Source organism: Muntiacus reevesi, chromosome 1 (assembly GCF_963930625.1).
Source record: "Muntiacus reevesi chromosome 1, mMunRee1.1, whole genome shotgun sequence".
NCBI lineage: Eukaryota > Metazoa > Chordata > Mammalia > Artiodactyla > Cervidae > Muntiacus > Muntiacus reevesi.
Window position 1 is genome coordinate 92,800,408 of NC_089249.1, and position 14,867 is coordinate 92,815,274.

Below are 14,867 nucleotides of genomic sequence, written 5' to 3' on the forward strand. Positions count from 1 at the left end.
GGGAAATCACAGTGTGTCCTTTGAGGCTCAGCTGGTAAAGAATTTGCCGGCAATGCGGGAAACCTGGGTTTGATCCTTGGTTTGGGAAGATTCCCTGGTGAAGGGAAAGGCTACCCATTCCAGTATTCTGGTCTGGAGAATTCCATGGACTGTTTGGTCCATGGGGCTGCAAAGAGTCAGACACGACTGAGCGACTCCGACTTTTCTTCCAGAGTGGTTGAAATAAGGGTATGGTTAAAAAAAAAGGGGGGTATGGTAAAAAACTGTCAAGTTCTAGCTATGTTTTGAAGGTATAGCCTAAAGGATTTGCTAATGGACCTATGTGTACTGTGACACAAACAGGAATCAAAGATACTAAACTTTTTGGCCTGAGCAACTAAAGAATGAAATGCCATTAACTAAGAAGGGATTCCAACTGCAGGAGAAACTGTGACATGAAAAATTTTGAAACATAAGGACTTCCTTCCAGTCTCGTAAAATCTGTCAAGAGAAAGTCCACTGCTGTTAAAAGTCAGAAGGTACCCTACACAAAGATCGGACGTGGTATGGGTGTTGAGTATATATCCCTACAATAGGAGAAAATGCCATTAAAACGTTAGACTGTATAGTTAACTTCCCTGGCTCTGACTCCATGCTTAAATTGAAAAAATTGTAATTTGATTTCTTATGTACCCGAGCTACTTGAAAAAATAATCTAGCCCCTCCTATATTTATTAAATTAGTTGCTACCCTCTTCTTAAACACTAGTTTCATCAGCCTAGCTAATAAAAGTTTATCCTTCTATCCTGATGAATCAAGCTTCTGAACTTAACCGGCAAAGGATTAAGATATGGATAGTAGCTCTCGAGTTGCACAATAATTATTGGGAAGCTTATTAAAAATAGATTCCCAAGAATTTATCCCTCAAATTCTGATGCAGCTGGTCTGAAAAGAATCCAGAAATCTTGCTTTTGAAAGAAACACGTTAAGTGTTGCTGCTGGAGGCAATAATGTTGAGGTTCTGAGACAGTGCCCTCAGCCTTGTCATGAGGACTTTTAAGATCTTTAAACTTCTAAAGTTATGTTTCTCAACACCTTGGATTTTTTTTTTTTAACACCTTGGTTTTATAACACATTTTAAATACTAGAATTCTTAGTGGCGTATTTGTAGACGCTCAAAAGAGCACTATGCAAATGTGGTAGTAATTTTTTTTTTTTGGCTGTGCCACGCACTTGCAGGATCTTAGTTTCCGGACCAGGGATTGAACCTGGGCCCACAGTAGTGAAAGCACAGAGTCCTAACCACTGGTAAATAAAACTGAAATAAATAAATAAAATAAAATAGAAAAGAGACTGGTAATATTGGCTGCCACTCAGGGGAACTTGGTAGCTGGAAAGTGGGTGGGAGGGGACTTTTTACTCATGTAAAAAGTCTACCATTTTAACTTTATGCATCTGATTATAGTTCCTATATACTCAATAATTTTAAAAAGACTCATGGAAATAGAAGAATAAAGTCTAATGATAGAAAGAAGAATTTACAAGACTGAAATACTAACTGAACATGAGAGGAGAGGTTATGGGTGAAAAAGATGACGACAACGTTCTGAATCTATGTGACTAAATGAGAATGGTGGAAAGAACAGAAAAGCAGAAGTTGGCAGGAGGTTCTGATAAAGGGAGAAGGGAAAATAACAGCAAGTATATATTCAAATCATCACCTAGTTCAGAAATCCCCAAGTAGTAAAACTGGCTTATCAAAAAATTATCATGACGTTTCCCCTGTCCAAGGTTTTTACTTTCAGGAATTACTCTACATAAGGACTTTAATTTTTTTTTTCACAAAAAGATGAAGTGATTTGCGCACTTGAGACAGACAAGAGTAATGACACCTGATCCTATGTGTTTTTCTGAGCTCTAAAGGAAAGGACTTATAAAGGAAGTACTTTTATTAGGGGTTTTGCAAGGTATACATAGTCAGCCCTCTGTATCCATGAGTGTAGAAACAGAGAACTAACCTTACTACTTCTTATATAAGGAACTTGAAGATCTGCAGATTTTGGCATGGGGTGGGGGGGTCCCTGAAACCACTCCTCCACAGATACCTAGGGACAACTGTATAGACACTAATTTTGATGTGCAATAAGGCTTCAAAACTTTATTGAATTTACTAGGGAAATGCTCCCAGGGGGATCAAAGATTCTTAGCAGTGCCATGACAGAGCACCAGTAATGGCAGTAGATGCTTAGACACTATGTATACTCAAAGAGACACCCATGGTGTGGACATATTCCCGAACACAAGAAATATCTACAGATTACCAGAAATAATTGGGGAAGGGGAATGAGGGAGTATGAGCTGGGGAAATACAAAAATGAATGAAGCTGTGATTGATTGGTGTCTTTCATACCAATAGCTTGGGCCTACACTATGTACCTGGTGCTCTGCTAGGCACTAGATAAATCCTTGCAGTAACCAAGGATTTCACAGCTTCGTTATCAGGGCAAATGTGCCAAAGCAGATAATGACAGAAACTCCTGGAACATTTTAACATTTCAGTTTTTAAAAGTTTTTTTTAAGAGTCTGAAAAAGTTCATTAAACTTTGTTCAATCAGTTTGATCCAATTCCCCTTACCTATATTAAAAGAAAACTTTCGAGGTCCACCTATTTTAGAAGAAAACTTTCAAGGCTCAGAGACAAAAGTGATTTTTCCAAAATCACACTGGTAGCTAACAGCACAGCAAGAAGAGACCAAATATCCTGAGGCTTTTTGTTTCCCACTACCCCACAATACGTCATTTATAATTCATTAAATAGGTGACTTTCCTGGTAGTCCAGTGGTTAAGGATCTGCCTTCCAATGCAGGGGACTCAGGTTTGATCCCTGGTTGGGGAACTAAGATCCCACATGCTGCAGGGCAACTAAACCTCTATGCCACAACTAGAGAAGGCTATGTGCTGCAACAAAGACCCAGCACACACACCTCCCCCATCCCCCCCCAAAAAAGAATCTAATATAATTCATTAAATGAATTACTCTGATTTTTTTCATTCATGGATATGTTAAAAATAGTACAGTGAAAAAAGCAAGGCTTCTGAATCAGACTAACCTGGCGTCTGAATTTTTTGACAAATGCTTTGCTTAGCTTTAAGGTTGGTCCTAATAAAACAGCTAGATGTTCTTGAAGAAATTATAATAAACCTACACTCTTCACCAGAAATGGGCGCCTGAATTTGTACCTGCTTAGGCTTTGTGCTCCTGTCCAAGATTTTGTAACAGATTATATGAATACTACTCAGCAAACCCAACAGAAGATTTTAAAAAAGGGTAGTATTAATTCTAATGAATGACTTGTTACAAAATAGCCACGGCCATTAAGCTTTAGGGTTTACTTTATAAGAGTAATAACTCACCTAGTAAATTAAGGAGGTAACATATCATCAAGGAAATCCACTTTACAAGTATAAATATCTTCATGATCTCTAACAAAACCTTCAAATTTCAGTGTCTATTTACAACATTTTCCACACCTCTCCTATATAATTTTTATAAATCCATTTCTCAAGAAGTGTCTTAAAAACGGTTTTATCGAAAATTAAAGCATAGAGATCCAATTTTCAGTTATGGTACTTTTGAAGCTGTACACAAATATTACACTTGTTAGATTGAAGGAAAAAAAATGTACCACTGGCACTTTTTTCAACCCTAAAATTTTGTGTGCATTTATGTGTTTAAAATGTTGAACCATGAAATAAAGGAAACAGTCGGTGCAAAGAATCCAAACAAGTAGTTTATCTCATACCTTAAATTTCCTAATTATGGCATCTTTTCATTTTGGTCTTGTAAAGCATTTGGAACCATGTAACTGAAGACTCTACTAGATAAGTAGAGCTCATTCTCAGAAACTGAATTCTAGGATACAACTAAAAGTATTTATTTTTGCAAGTTATTACACTTTCAACTTCCTGTTTTATTTAGGCAGCTCATCATGACCATTTCAGGTAACAATGCAGAAGCTAAAAAACCCAACTTCCTCTATATAAAGTGACAAAAACTTCAGCAGTTAGTTATGAGAATGGTTGATCTTACTAGCTTTTACAGAAACATTTGCAAGGAAATCTGAGGCCATCACCACCAAATTCACCTCTGGGTTCACTGTTTTTAGAAAATGTAACAAAGATAAAAAGCAGTATTAAACTATATTTGGCATCGTGACACACCTGTGCTACAAAAAATAAAATCAAATGCAGTTGAGATCTTAGTTTAAAAAAGAAAAAAATGAAAACTTTACAGCACCCTCAAGGAAGAATCAATATACAAACTAAGGCTGAAAATATCTTTTTCGTAATAGTGCCTTGGTTGTGAAAGTTTTGTACAACAAGCATCTTGCTTAAAGGTAACTTTTTGTTTATGAATGTTAATGTATTCATATCTATAAGTCTTTTCAGAAAAATACTTTTTCAGTTCATGAATTCAGTTAAAAGGCATCAGAAGCCTGGAGAAAAAGAGGTCAAGTATAAAGTTGAAGGAAAATGGAAGTAATCTTTCAAGTCAAAGCCCTTTATTTTTACCTACTGATCCACAACAGAGAAATACGTATCAGTTCATCTCTAGGAATAAAAAATCTAACAAAATTTCAGTAATCTCAGTTATATGGATTTCTTACACGAGATTTTTTTTTAATATCAGCTATTCTTAATTATCTACTCTAACGAAGACAATGCAGTTAATCTAAAACCTGTTTACTGAATATAAAATTCATCAACATTTTTGGGGCAGATTTACTTTACTAATTATGATTTGCTTGCTATGTCATTATTAAAATTAGCAAAAGAAGTATGCTGAGAGATAAGAGAAAACTGGTCACAGATCTGCTGCTATAAAATTAAGGCTTTTTTTAAATGTTACTAATTTCAACACTGTCAATATCCAGAGACATCTTAATTTACACTTTGAAGTACGTATTTCTCCTCTAAGTTCAATTAAAAAGGCATTCTAAAAACAAAAAAAGAGCATTCTAATCCTGTGTCAAAAACAAAAACCCAACACTGGTAAACTTCAAAGTTTATTATCTTAAATTCCTAGTGAAATTTTGCTTAAGTGGACCATCAGTTGGACTAACAAATGCTTTGTATCCCATGATTTTCATTGTAATTTAACTTCATCTGAATTATAACTTTTTGCCTTTAGAATAAACACTTTATTATATTAAGTTTTCTCCCTAGCATAAGTTCACATACAGTATAAAATGCCCTTGCCCCGCTAAATCTTATACATTTACGAGAATCAATTTCCAAGTAAGAGAAAATCTAATTCTGAAGTGTTGTTCAATGGCTTGTGAATGTTCAGCGCTTTCTTCAGCATTTCAAAATGGCATGGCTTATATGATATATCAAGTTATTCCATACAGAGGACTCTTGGGTCATAAACAGTCCAAGAAAACCCAGATACATTAACAGAGTATTCAGAGGTGTACATTTTGTAAGAGTCACTGTGGGAAACAAGACATAATTCCTTGTCCTACTACAAATTATGCTGTGAAATCATTATAATGTTCTCAAGTTCTAAAATCTTTAACCTATTTACTGAAAACCCTGACAAACTGTTATAAAAAATTTGCAGTTGTCAGGAAAAAAATTATTCCACCTAAGGTGGAATATTCTCTTGTACTTAAGACACTTTTAAAGCAATAAGCATACAAATTACACACAGACAAGTTCAACTATAATCAAAGACATCACAGTGGAGCACCAAAGAAGGCAGGAAGCTTTGTCTAGACTTGCATATGTTAACATTAAGTTTATGTGCGACATAAAACCTTTCTGGAGTTAAAAAAGAAAGAATTCGTTGGCTAATCTTGTTAAGAAAAAAATCGAAAACTGTTTTTCAAAAAATTACCGTTGAAAGGCTGTAAGACCTAAGGGACAGAGTCACCGAGGGGGCCGTATACAATCAAAGGAGTGTTACAGAGAAAAGCGTGTTCAGATTCTGAAGCCAATCTCCTGAGGCTCACACATTTATTATCGCGAGTTCGTTTAGCCGGTAGTATGTGGGGAAAGAAGTGTAGGAGGATAGGCGGCCAAGACATTAGAGACCTCTCCCTGTCGAGGAGTCGTGACAGCAAAATCACTTCCTGAGGAAGGAGGAGCAAAAGGGAAGTTAAGAGGCCACCCTGACCAGGAAGTGACTCGCCCTAAACTAGCCCCAATCATATCTAAAAATGGGGGGATGGGGTGAGCCCCAACAGCTAAAGGCGGTAAAATAATTGCTTCTTGATTCGTCGCGACATCATCATCGCCTCTTTCTTAAATACAAAATGGGTCCACAGTCACAATTCAATAACGGAAGGTCTCTTCTTTCGCAGGAAGACCACTGGGTTGTGCCTCAGGCCCAACAGTAAAAGAGAGTTGAGGAATGGGGAACTGGGGCCACCGTGAGGCAGAGGAAAGCCCCTCAAGAGGGCAGCGAAGCGTCCCGACTGCGGAGAGCGTATGCCGGCACAGGCCGAGAAGTTTCCTTCTCCTGGGGGCACTGCCGGGGTTCCCACCGCAGTCAGGTCGGGCTTCCCTTCCCTGTCCCGGGAAGAGGCAAGAGAGAGAGGCGAACCCCTTACCTTCTCCTCATCCGACACCCGATCCTCGAAGTCGGCCATCTTGGGCTGCTCTGGCCCAGCCCGGCCCTGGCGCGAGGGAGGCCGGGAAGAAAGCCGAGTGATGGAATCACAGCGAGGGCCGTCGGAAGGACCCGCCCGGAAACGCCGACCGCGAGAGCGCCATGTTAGTTACGGGCGGGGGTGATGGCCCCGGGTCTCGGCGCCCAAGGAAATCGGCTAACTTTAAATCTAATATCTTTCTCACTGAGTTACATTCATTTCCCCACTCATTTTTGGGACGTTGGGAGCGTGTTTCGACTGGTATTGGCGCCCGAGCTCCAGCCATTTCCCTATTCATCTATGGGACGTTGGGAGAATTTTTCGACTGGTATTGGCGCCCGAGCTCCAGCCGACCAAATTGCTGTCGCTACTCCTGTAGATTTTCCCAGTACCAGTGCTCTTCATGCCAGCCGAGCCCAAAGGGCGTAGTGCTGCTCGGACTCTGGAACGGTTGGTGGCTTTTTCAACCCTAGGAATGGGGTGGAAGGCGACCCTCACTCGTCTGGAAGCTAAAACACTTTACTCCGGGGTCACTGTTCAGTTCCTCCAGAATAGGTGCCGCCATCCGCCCTTTCCCTCCTTCGGAAGGAGTAGGTAGCTCAGTCCTGGGGCGCTCCTCCACTTTCCACATCTCCGTCCCCGTTCCCTGGGACTATCAGTTTTCACGGACGCCAACTTTAAGTCCGCCACTATCCCAGGATTCCCGACTCCCGCTTTCCTGCCCTTCTCCCCTCCCAACTCCCAGCGCCAGCGGGAGCGGCAAGATGGCGGACAGTGACGGCTTAGGTGAAGCAGCGATTGCTGCGGCGTCTCCTTCTGCCCCTGCTCCCGGCCTTAGCCCGCCGCTGGGCTGGAGGGAGCGGCTGCGGGCTGGTCTGGCGGGCATTGGGGCCTCACTGTGGTTCGTGGCGGGGCTGGGGCTGCTTTACGCTCTGAGGGTCCCGCTGAGGCTGTGTGAGAATTTGGCAGCGGGTGAGAGGCCCAGAGCTCCCCGGGGACGGGCGGCGGTGCGTGGTAGGGGGCAGTTAGAGGTGCCGGAGGCAAAGGCCAAAGGGCAGAGATTTCCTTATCACGGGAGGGCCTCGGAGAATGAGTTAGTTTAAGCGACCGAGTGGATTCTTTTTCTCTGAGGCCGCAGCTGATTGTCAAACTTGAGCTGCAGCCGCCGGCTCCTCCCCGAACTCTTAAGATCCGCCCTCTCTCGTGTTTGCCCTCTTGCGCCCTAAGAGAAACCACCTGACAAGCTGTAAGCTTCAGGTGATAGGACCGATGAGAGCAATTTCAGAACTGGATGCAGAATTTATACACACCCTTTGAGTCTCCCGCCACTCAGCTGAGAGAACCCACACTCAAACAACAAAACATCTAAGAGAAAACACCACGATCTTTGCCAACTATTCTCATGTTTTAAAATAGCTTTGTCAAGAAACAGTTTCCGTTATATTTTTGTCCGTTCTCTGTTTTAGGCTTTATCTTGAGTCATACAATAGAACAGTACAGGAAGTAAAGAGAAAGAGAGCCACAAACAGTAGTGCGTACTTTCCTTAGTTTGTTCTTTCAACATTCGTAGAGAGCTTGCTGTGTAGTGTGGGCTGAAGACCCAAAGACATCTACGAGGTGACGATCCCTTGGATTCTGCAAATATTCTTTGGCTGTAGCCGGGTCAGAGTGGATGGGAGCCAGGGCCTCTTGCTATGTCATTACAAATCGGCAACCTCAGATTAAAATGAATGTATTTCTGTTGGGTGACGATTTTGACTGTTAGTGCTGTTTTATTTTTCTGTAGAAAGAGAAGGCAAGTGTTCCGTTTTCTATCCTGTGAGATAACATGAAAGACTGAGATAATGTTTTGAAATACTTTGGGCTTTTTAAGAACTGAGTATGTAAATGCAGATACAACTAACACACTAAAACAAGCTAGATGAATTGACCTTCCTATACTGTTTGAAAAAGCTAATTTGGTGTTTCTGTTACAGGTTAATGAAGTGCTTACTAGTGGTTTGTACGCTCAGTGAAATGTTACTCATTGAGTTTATCTTTTTTTTTACATATATATATTAACTATATATTAACTATGCCTTTCAGATGAGAGTCGATGACTTTACAGATTTTTATTTCTTTCTAAAACCCAAAGTATTTATGAGACTGTTATTTGAAGTGAAGAGTCTGGTCCAGGTTTTCAGTGAATCAAATATAGGAAGCACTTAGTTTGCTGTTCTCTTTGGGCTATTTTGCCTCTCTAGGTGACCTGTCAAATACATACACTATTTCCTTCCCTCTAACTTGAAACACTGGTTTGGATCTCACCAAAATAGTTAGGAAATAGTTTTAATCCACGTTGGTAATATATGTGATGGAACTGCAAAAGTTCTTGTCTAAATTATGATGTTTTTGGTTTTATTCTCAACAGCAAGCTAAATGATCTCCTTACATGTGTGAAGGCATTTTTAAGATATGATACAATGAGAATGCAAAGTAGCTTTTTTAAAAATTACAACTTTCTCAAAGGAATGTCATACTAATCTACTTTTGTTCCTTCACTCATAAAGACACCTACATATTTGTAACTTCAGTACTTTTAAACTTTGATTTGTTTTTTCTTTTTGACAGTGACAGTATTTTTAAATTCATTGACACCCAAATTCTATGTGGCACTTACAGGGACATCTTCTTTGATATCAGGACTAATATTTGTAAGTAGTTTCCATTTCCTTCATGCTTCGTGTTTATCTAAAAATCAAATCTGTTTAAATTATTACAGTAATTATAAATACTTATAGATTAGCATTCTTAAAATGTGAAAAAGCATTTTAAAAAACACTGCAACTTCCTTGCTACTTTTAGAGATTGGTAGTATTCATTTGCATATAATAGAGTGTATGTGGTGGGGAGTGTAGTGGGAGGTGAGTTCCCCCACTAAGTGCTGGTAAGCTTGGCTAGGTAACAAAAATGAGTAAAATGGGCAGAGTATAAAAAATAAAATTTTTATTTACTTTGAAGACTGGATAATCTGGACAGTACATGTTCCTTCTAGAAAAGGCTATGTTCCTTCTAGAGAAGGCTAAAGATAATTGTTGCCATGTAGATTTGCAGACCAGTATTACTAGAACTTCCAATTTTTTCAAATGATTTCAAGAAAAGCTGGATATAAAGTTTTTATCTTAAGTCGTCCAGTACTTTAATGCTGGCAACATTGAGCAGACTAAAAATTTATATGTGTCTTGAATTGGACTTATAGTCTACCTGCCGTTTACCTCTCTAGAGTGTTTAAGAGTAGAGTAGACTAACCATCACTTTAGTTGTGTGACTTTGAGCAAATGAATTAACTTTTCTAAAGCTCCAGTTTCCTCATCTGTACACTGGGGATTCTAACAGTATCACCTTGGTAATTCCCTGGTGGTCCATTGGTTTAGGGCTCCCTGGTTTGACTGCTGAAGGCCCGGTTGGATCCCTGGTCCAGAACCTTAAGATCCCATGAGCTGCCTGACTTGGCAAAAAAAAATAAAAAATAGTATCAGTTTCATAGTTATGAGGATTAACTGAGATAATGTGTGTGAAAACTTGCAACAACATAGTAGCTCTTGTTGAATTTTGGCCGTGTCATTCTAAGAAGTTACGCAAGAAAGAAGCCTGTTTAATTCAGTTTTCTCTTGCTTTATTTAACCATGCTATCATTTTTAATTTGAAAAGATTTTTAAAAAATTTGTAATCTTTGTTAACATCCCTAGGAGCTAGTGTTTCCTAGTATCAACTTTGGAAAAATACTGCTACAGATAAAAATCTTAGGAAATATTATGGCATGCATGGCGAATGAAATTTTTCTAAATTTTTTTCTCATCTCTAGGTGGTGCTCTGTAACTATAGTAGAAATGTAAAAATAATAGCATTTGTATTGGAGTTTTGTTTTTTTTTTCCTATAGAGACACTTGACCATTTTGTTAAAGAGAAATGCCAGATGAAAAAGAGACTTTTCTCTCGACTTTAAAAAAATTGTTGAGGAATTCTGGATGAAAACTCTGTTTTTATTTTTATTTTTTAAATTTTTTTATTGAAAACTCTGTTTTTAAAAGCCTAAAAATTTGTTGATTTATAAATCCTTTTCATAATTTAGCATATTTTGCCACAGAATAGACTGTAAGGAGATCTAACCAGTCTATCCTAAAAGAAATCTGTCCTGAATATTTATTGGAAGGACTGATGTTGAACCTGAAGCTCCAATACTTTGGCCACCTGATGTGAAGAACTGACTCATTTGAAAAGACCCTGATGCTGGGAAAGATTGAAGGCGGGAGGAGAAGGGGATGACAGAGGATGAGATGGTTGGATGACATCACCGACTCAATGGACATGAGTTTGAGTAAACTCTGGGAGTTGGTGACGGACAGGGACGCCTGGCATGCTCCAGTCCATGGGGTCGAAAAGTTGGACAGGACTGAGTGACTGAACTGAACTGATAAAAATCTAAATAAAGGAGATAAACTATCTTTAAACAGCTAATATAGTGGAAAAAGCATTGCTTTTGCAACCAGCAGATGAAGTTTTGAGTCTTGACTCTGCCATTTGGGCAAGTAACATGAATTGAGTCCTAATTTTCTTGTTTATAAGGAGGGGAGAAAACTTACACACACACACACACACACATTTAATGTTGATTCATAACATATAATACGTAAAACAGTTTTTAAAATTTGTTACTTTTTTCAAATCAGAGTTTTAAATTTATAAAAATTAGGAATTCAAATAACGTTTTAAAGGTTGAATTGTGTCATTACCCTTGAACTACTGATGAGTTTTTATTAGCAAAGTTATTTATAATTTCTTTTACCACCTGAAATGAGGAAGCTAGTTGTGCTGTGTTATTTCTACCTGAAGAGGTTGTGTGCTTGGGAGCTTGAAGAATAGCAGCAAAGTCAGTTGTTTAGTTATTATGAGTACAAAGTTTATTCTGAAAGGAAAAAAAGAGCCTATGGGAGTACATAAAATAGTTTTTCATTCTGTGGAATCAGGAAAAATTCCCTTCGGATATGTCGTTTAAGCTTACACCCAGAGAAGCCAGCAAAGGGAGCTGAAAAGGCCGGAGTATCCAAATGTGAAACACTCTGCTAATTCAGCACAGAGAGCTGCTTTTGATTTCCTCTTACAGCAGTGATAAACCGTGGAAACAGAAAGAAAGGAATATCCTGATTTTTAAATGGTTCAATATGGGAATCAACCTGACTTTTAACCTACATTAACAGTACTGCCAAATACTGGATTAGTACTTTATTGTTCAGAAGAACTTCTAATTCTTGTCAACCATATTTGCTCAATAGGACATTGAGGCTCTGAGAATTTAAGTGACTTACACAAAACACACAGGTAAAGTATGGCTGAATTGGGAGTCAGTGTGGGCATTTTAACCCTAGATTAGTGGTTAAGCACATCATACTAGCTGTTTCAAAATTATTTTTCTTTTAATTGCGCTACAGATAGACTAAAATGACATTGTAAGGTAACATATTATTTATAGCTTAAATACTTATTGTTTTGTAAATGCTTTATTTACAGACATATTTCTTGTAGTGTTGCCTAAGCTTGTCTGAATTTTATGACAAAGCTATAAGAAGGCATTTACCTCGGCTTGGTATGTGTTATCAGGGAATCTTGCGTTTGACTTGTTATTTGGAAGGAAAGTACATTTAAAGACTGAATTAAACAGGAACATCTTGAGAGAATGTTTTGATTTGAACTCATATCTGCTGATCAGTTCTGTTTTAAATGGAAGATGTTTTCTCTCTGTCACAGGTATTTGAATGGTGGTACTTTCATAAGCATGGCACATCTTTTATTGAGCAAGTTTCTGTAAGCCATTTGCGACCATTGATGGGAGGAACAGAAAGCAGCATTTCAGAGCCAGGTTCTCCTTCCAACAACAGAGAAAGCGAAACCAGCAGGCAGAATTTGTCAGGTGAAATGAAATGTTTTTAGAGCTGTATAGTTAAGATTGTGTTTGACCATGGCAGATAGAAAACATTTAACAATAGAAGTTTGTCTTTCCTTTAAATACAGGTTTAATGGCTGATATGGAGAGCAATGATCGTCAGAGACCTAGACTCCTTCTATTTTTTTTTTTTTTTGACTCCTTCTGTTTTATTAGCCTGCCATATCCTGTACAGTTTTTCCTTGTGTTCCAAGACAGTTGCTCTGGCTTCAGCCATCATGCCCACATTCTAGTCAGCAGGAAGGAGACTAGGTCAGGACAAAGACACTTTCCCCACAGCAATCAAGGATACTTCGCAGAAGCGTTACATACTATTTTGACTTACTTTCTACTGGTCAGATCTTTATCAAATGGTTAGAGCTAGCTTTAAGGGGGGTTAGAAATTGTAATCATTTTCTCAATGTACATGTGTCCAGGTGAAAAGGGGATCTTATTACTGATAAAGGAGAGAACAGAGACAATTAGCCATCTCTGCCAAGAGAGCAAAGTTAGGAAAAATATTTTTTCTTGTCAGTATATTTACAAAGGCATCAAAATCTCTTGTCAATGTATGAATATTCTGTTGTCATACTTAAATTGTAGAACATTCTTCTATATTTATCTGGTAATTATACAATTAAGAAAGTAAAATCTTTGAAGCCAAATAGAAATGACATTTTTGGATTATTGTTCCTTTCATTTGGTATGAAAATCTCATGGACAGAGGAACCTGGTAGGCTACAGTCCATGGGGTCTCAGACAGTTGGACAGTTCTGAGTGACTTCATTTTCACTTTCATTTGGTGTAGGTTATAATCGTACAATAATAATACAAATGAGTTAATTCTGTAGAATGCCATAATGTCTCATTTGTTCAGTAAACTAAACTTGATATTTATATTAGTTTAGTAGAAGAATACTACCTGAGTGAAATTGTTGGCACTTTTTATGTGTGGTCAGGGAAGTTCTCTGAGAAAGAACCATTTAAACTGAGCCATAAAGCTTGAGTGGGAGTTGACCAGGATTAGTAGGGATGGGGCTGACAGCCATTCAGGAAGTACGGGAAGGAATAATGGTAATTTTCTTTCCTCTTCTCCTTTCTCCCCTTTCGTAAAGTAATTATAGAACTCTTAAGAATAAAGCATATTGGATGTGAGGGCGATCTGGCTGCAACATCTGTCACCCCATTGATTGCCACGGTTGATTCGGCTTATCTGGCTGGCTAGGCAGGTGTCCCCTTCCTTCCTAACCACTCCATGTGCATCCCTTCCAAAGCTGCATGCTCGGTGGAGGAGTATGACCATTCCCAAGAGAGGAGGACCAGTCTTTGGTCAAGGGTATACGAGTAGCTGCGCTCCCCTGCTAGAACCTCCAAACAAGCTCTCAAGAATAAGTCATGTTAAAATGAATATGACATAGATCTGTCATCAGGAAGCTCACAGTCCAGTTGTAAATAATTATAACAATAATACATTATATAGTCTTACACCCTGTTTTGAGATTGAGTCAAAGTTCTTTGGTTCCACTTTCTCTCCCTAGGTATCTGCATCTTATTCTATAATATTGTTGTCCATAGACATATATATTGGGAGAGCCAATTTTAAATTTCTGCCCTCAAGCTCTCTTTTATGTTCTAGACCCACATTTCTAACTCTGCTAGAAATCTTCACCTTTGATGGCCCTCAGCAATCCTAAGCTTACAGTCCAAAGTGAAGCTGCTGATTATCTTTTCAATAGATACTCTCCACAATCCTAAAATCTATTAATTTCCATAAGAGAAATCTTTGAGTTGTTTTAGGTAATATCTCTCTTATTTCCCCTTCCTTCTCCAGACTATTGACCCTCATTGGTTTCCCCTCAAAAATTACCTTGACCCTGCTCTGCCTTCTTTTAGTTCAGCATTCATTGCCCCATATCTGGGCCTTAGATATCTCTTTCCTGGATTATTACTGTGCATCCTAACTAGTTTCCTTGCCTATGATACTTCTCCTTTTAGCACATTTTCTCCCTTTACTATAAGAAAGTGGTTCTCAAACTTTTTAGATCCAGGAATCTTTATACTCTTTAAAATTATTGAGTACCTCACAGAGCTTTTGTTTAAATATTGATTATATGCCCGGTATTTACCATATTAGAAATTGAAACAAATTTTAACAATATTTATCAATTGTTTTAAAAATAACAGAAACCCATTGCATGTTAACATATTTCTATGAACTGAACTGTGTCTCTCCCCCACCTCAAATTCATGTGTTGAAGCTCTAACCTCCAATATAA

At 38.5% G+C, this 14,867-nt stretch overlaps 2 protein-coding genes across 13 annotated transcripts in view; one reads left to right on the forward strand and one right to left on the reverse strand.

The window, feature by feature from the left end:
• The window catches only part of CAPZA1 (capping actin protein of muscle Z-line subunit alpha 1), a 43,912-nt gene extending 37,165 nt beyond the window's left edge, over positions 1-6,747 (reverse strand). The window contains exon 1 of the mRNA XM_065906989.1: positions 6,594-6,747. Coding sequence (XP_065763061.1) covers positions 6,594-6,632 — 39 coding nt within the window. The 5' untranslated portion in view covers positions 6,633-6,747. The remainder of the gene's footprint in view (positions 1-6,593) is intronic.
• Positions 6,728-14,867, forward strand: part of ST7L (suppression of tumorigenicity 7 like) — a 102,029-nt gene continuing 93,889 nt past the window's right edge. For 2 of the 12 annotated variants that reach the window (XR_010659203.1, XR_010659201.1), the window contains exons 1-3: positions 6,728-7,082; positions 9,243-9,325; positions 12,417-12,579. Coding sequence is in view for 8 of the 12 variants with exons in the window: in XM_065906928.1 (XP_065763000.1) it covers positions 6,755-7,082; positions 9,243-9,325; positions 12,417-12,579 (574 nt within the window). In the remaining 4 variants the exon portion in view is untranslated. Of the gene's footprint in view, positions 7,083-7,351; positions 7,605-8,134; positions 8,250-9,242; positions 9,326-12,416; positions 12,580-14,867 lie in introns of those variants that run through there. The other 10 variants (XM_065906928.1, XR_010659205.1, XM_065906889.1 and 7 more) reach the window with 10 other exon arrangements.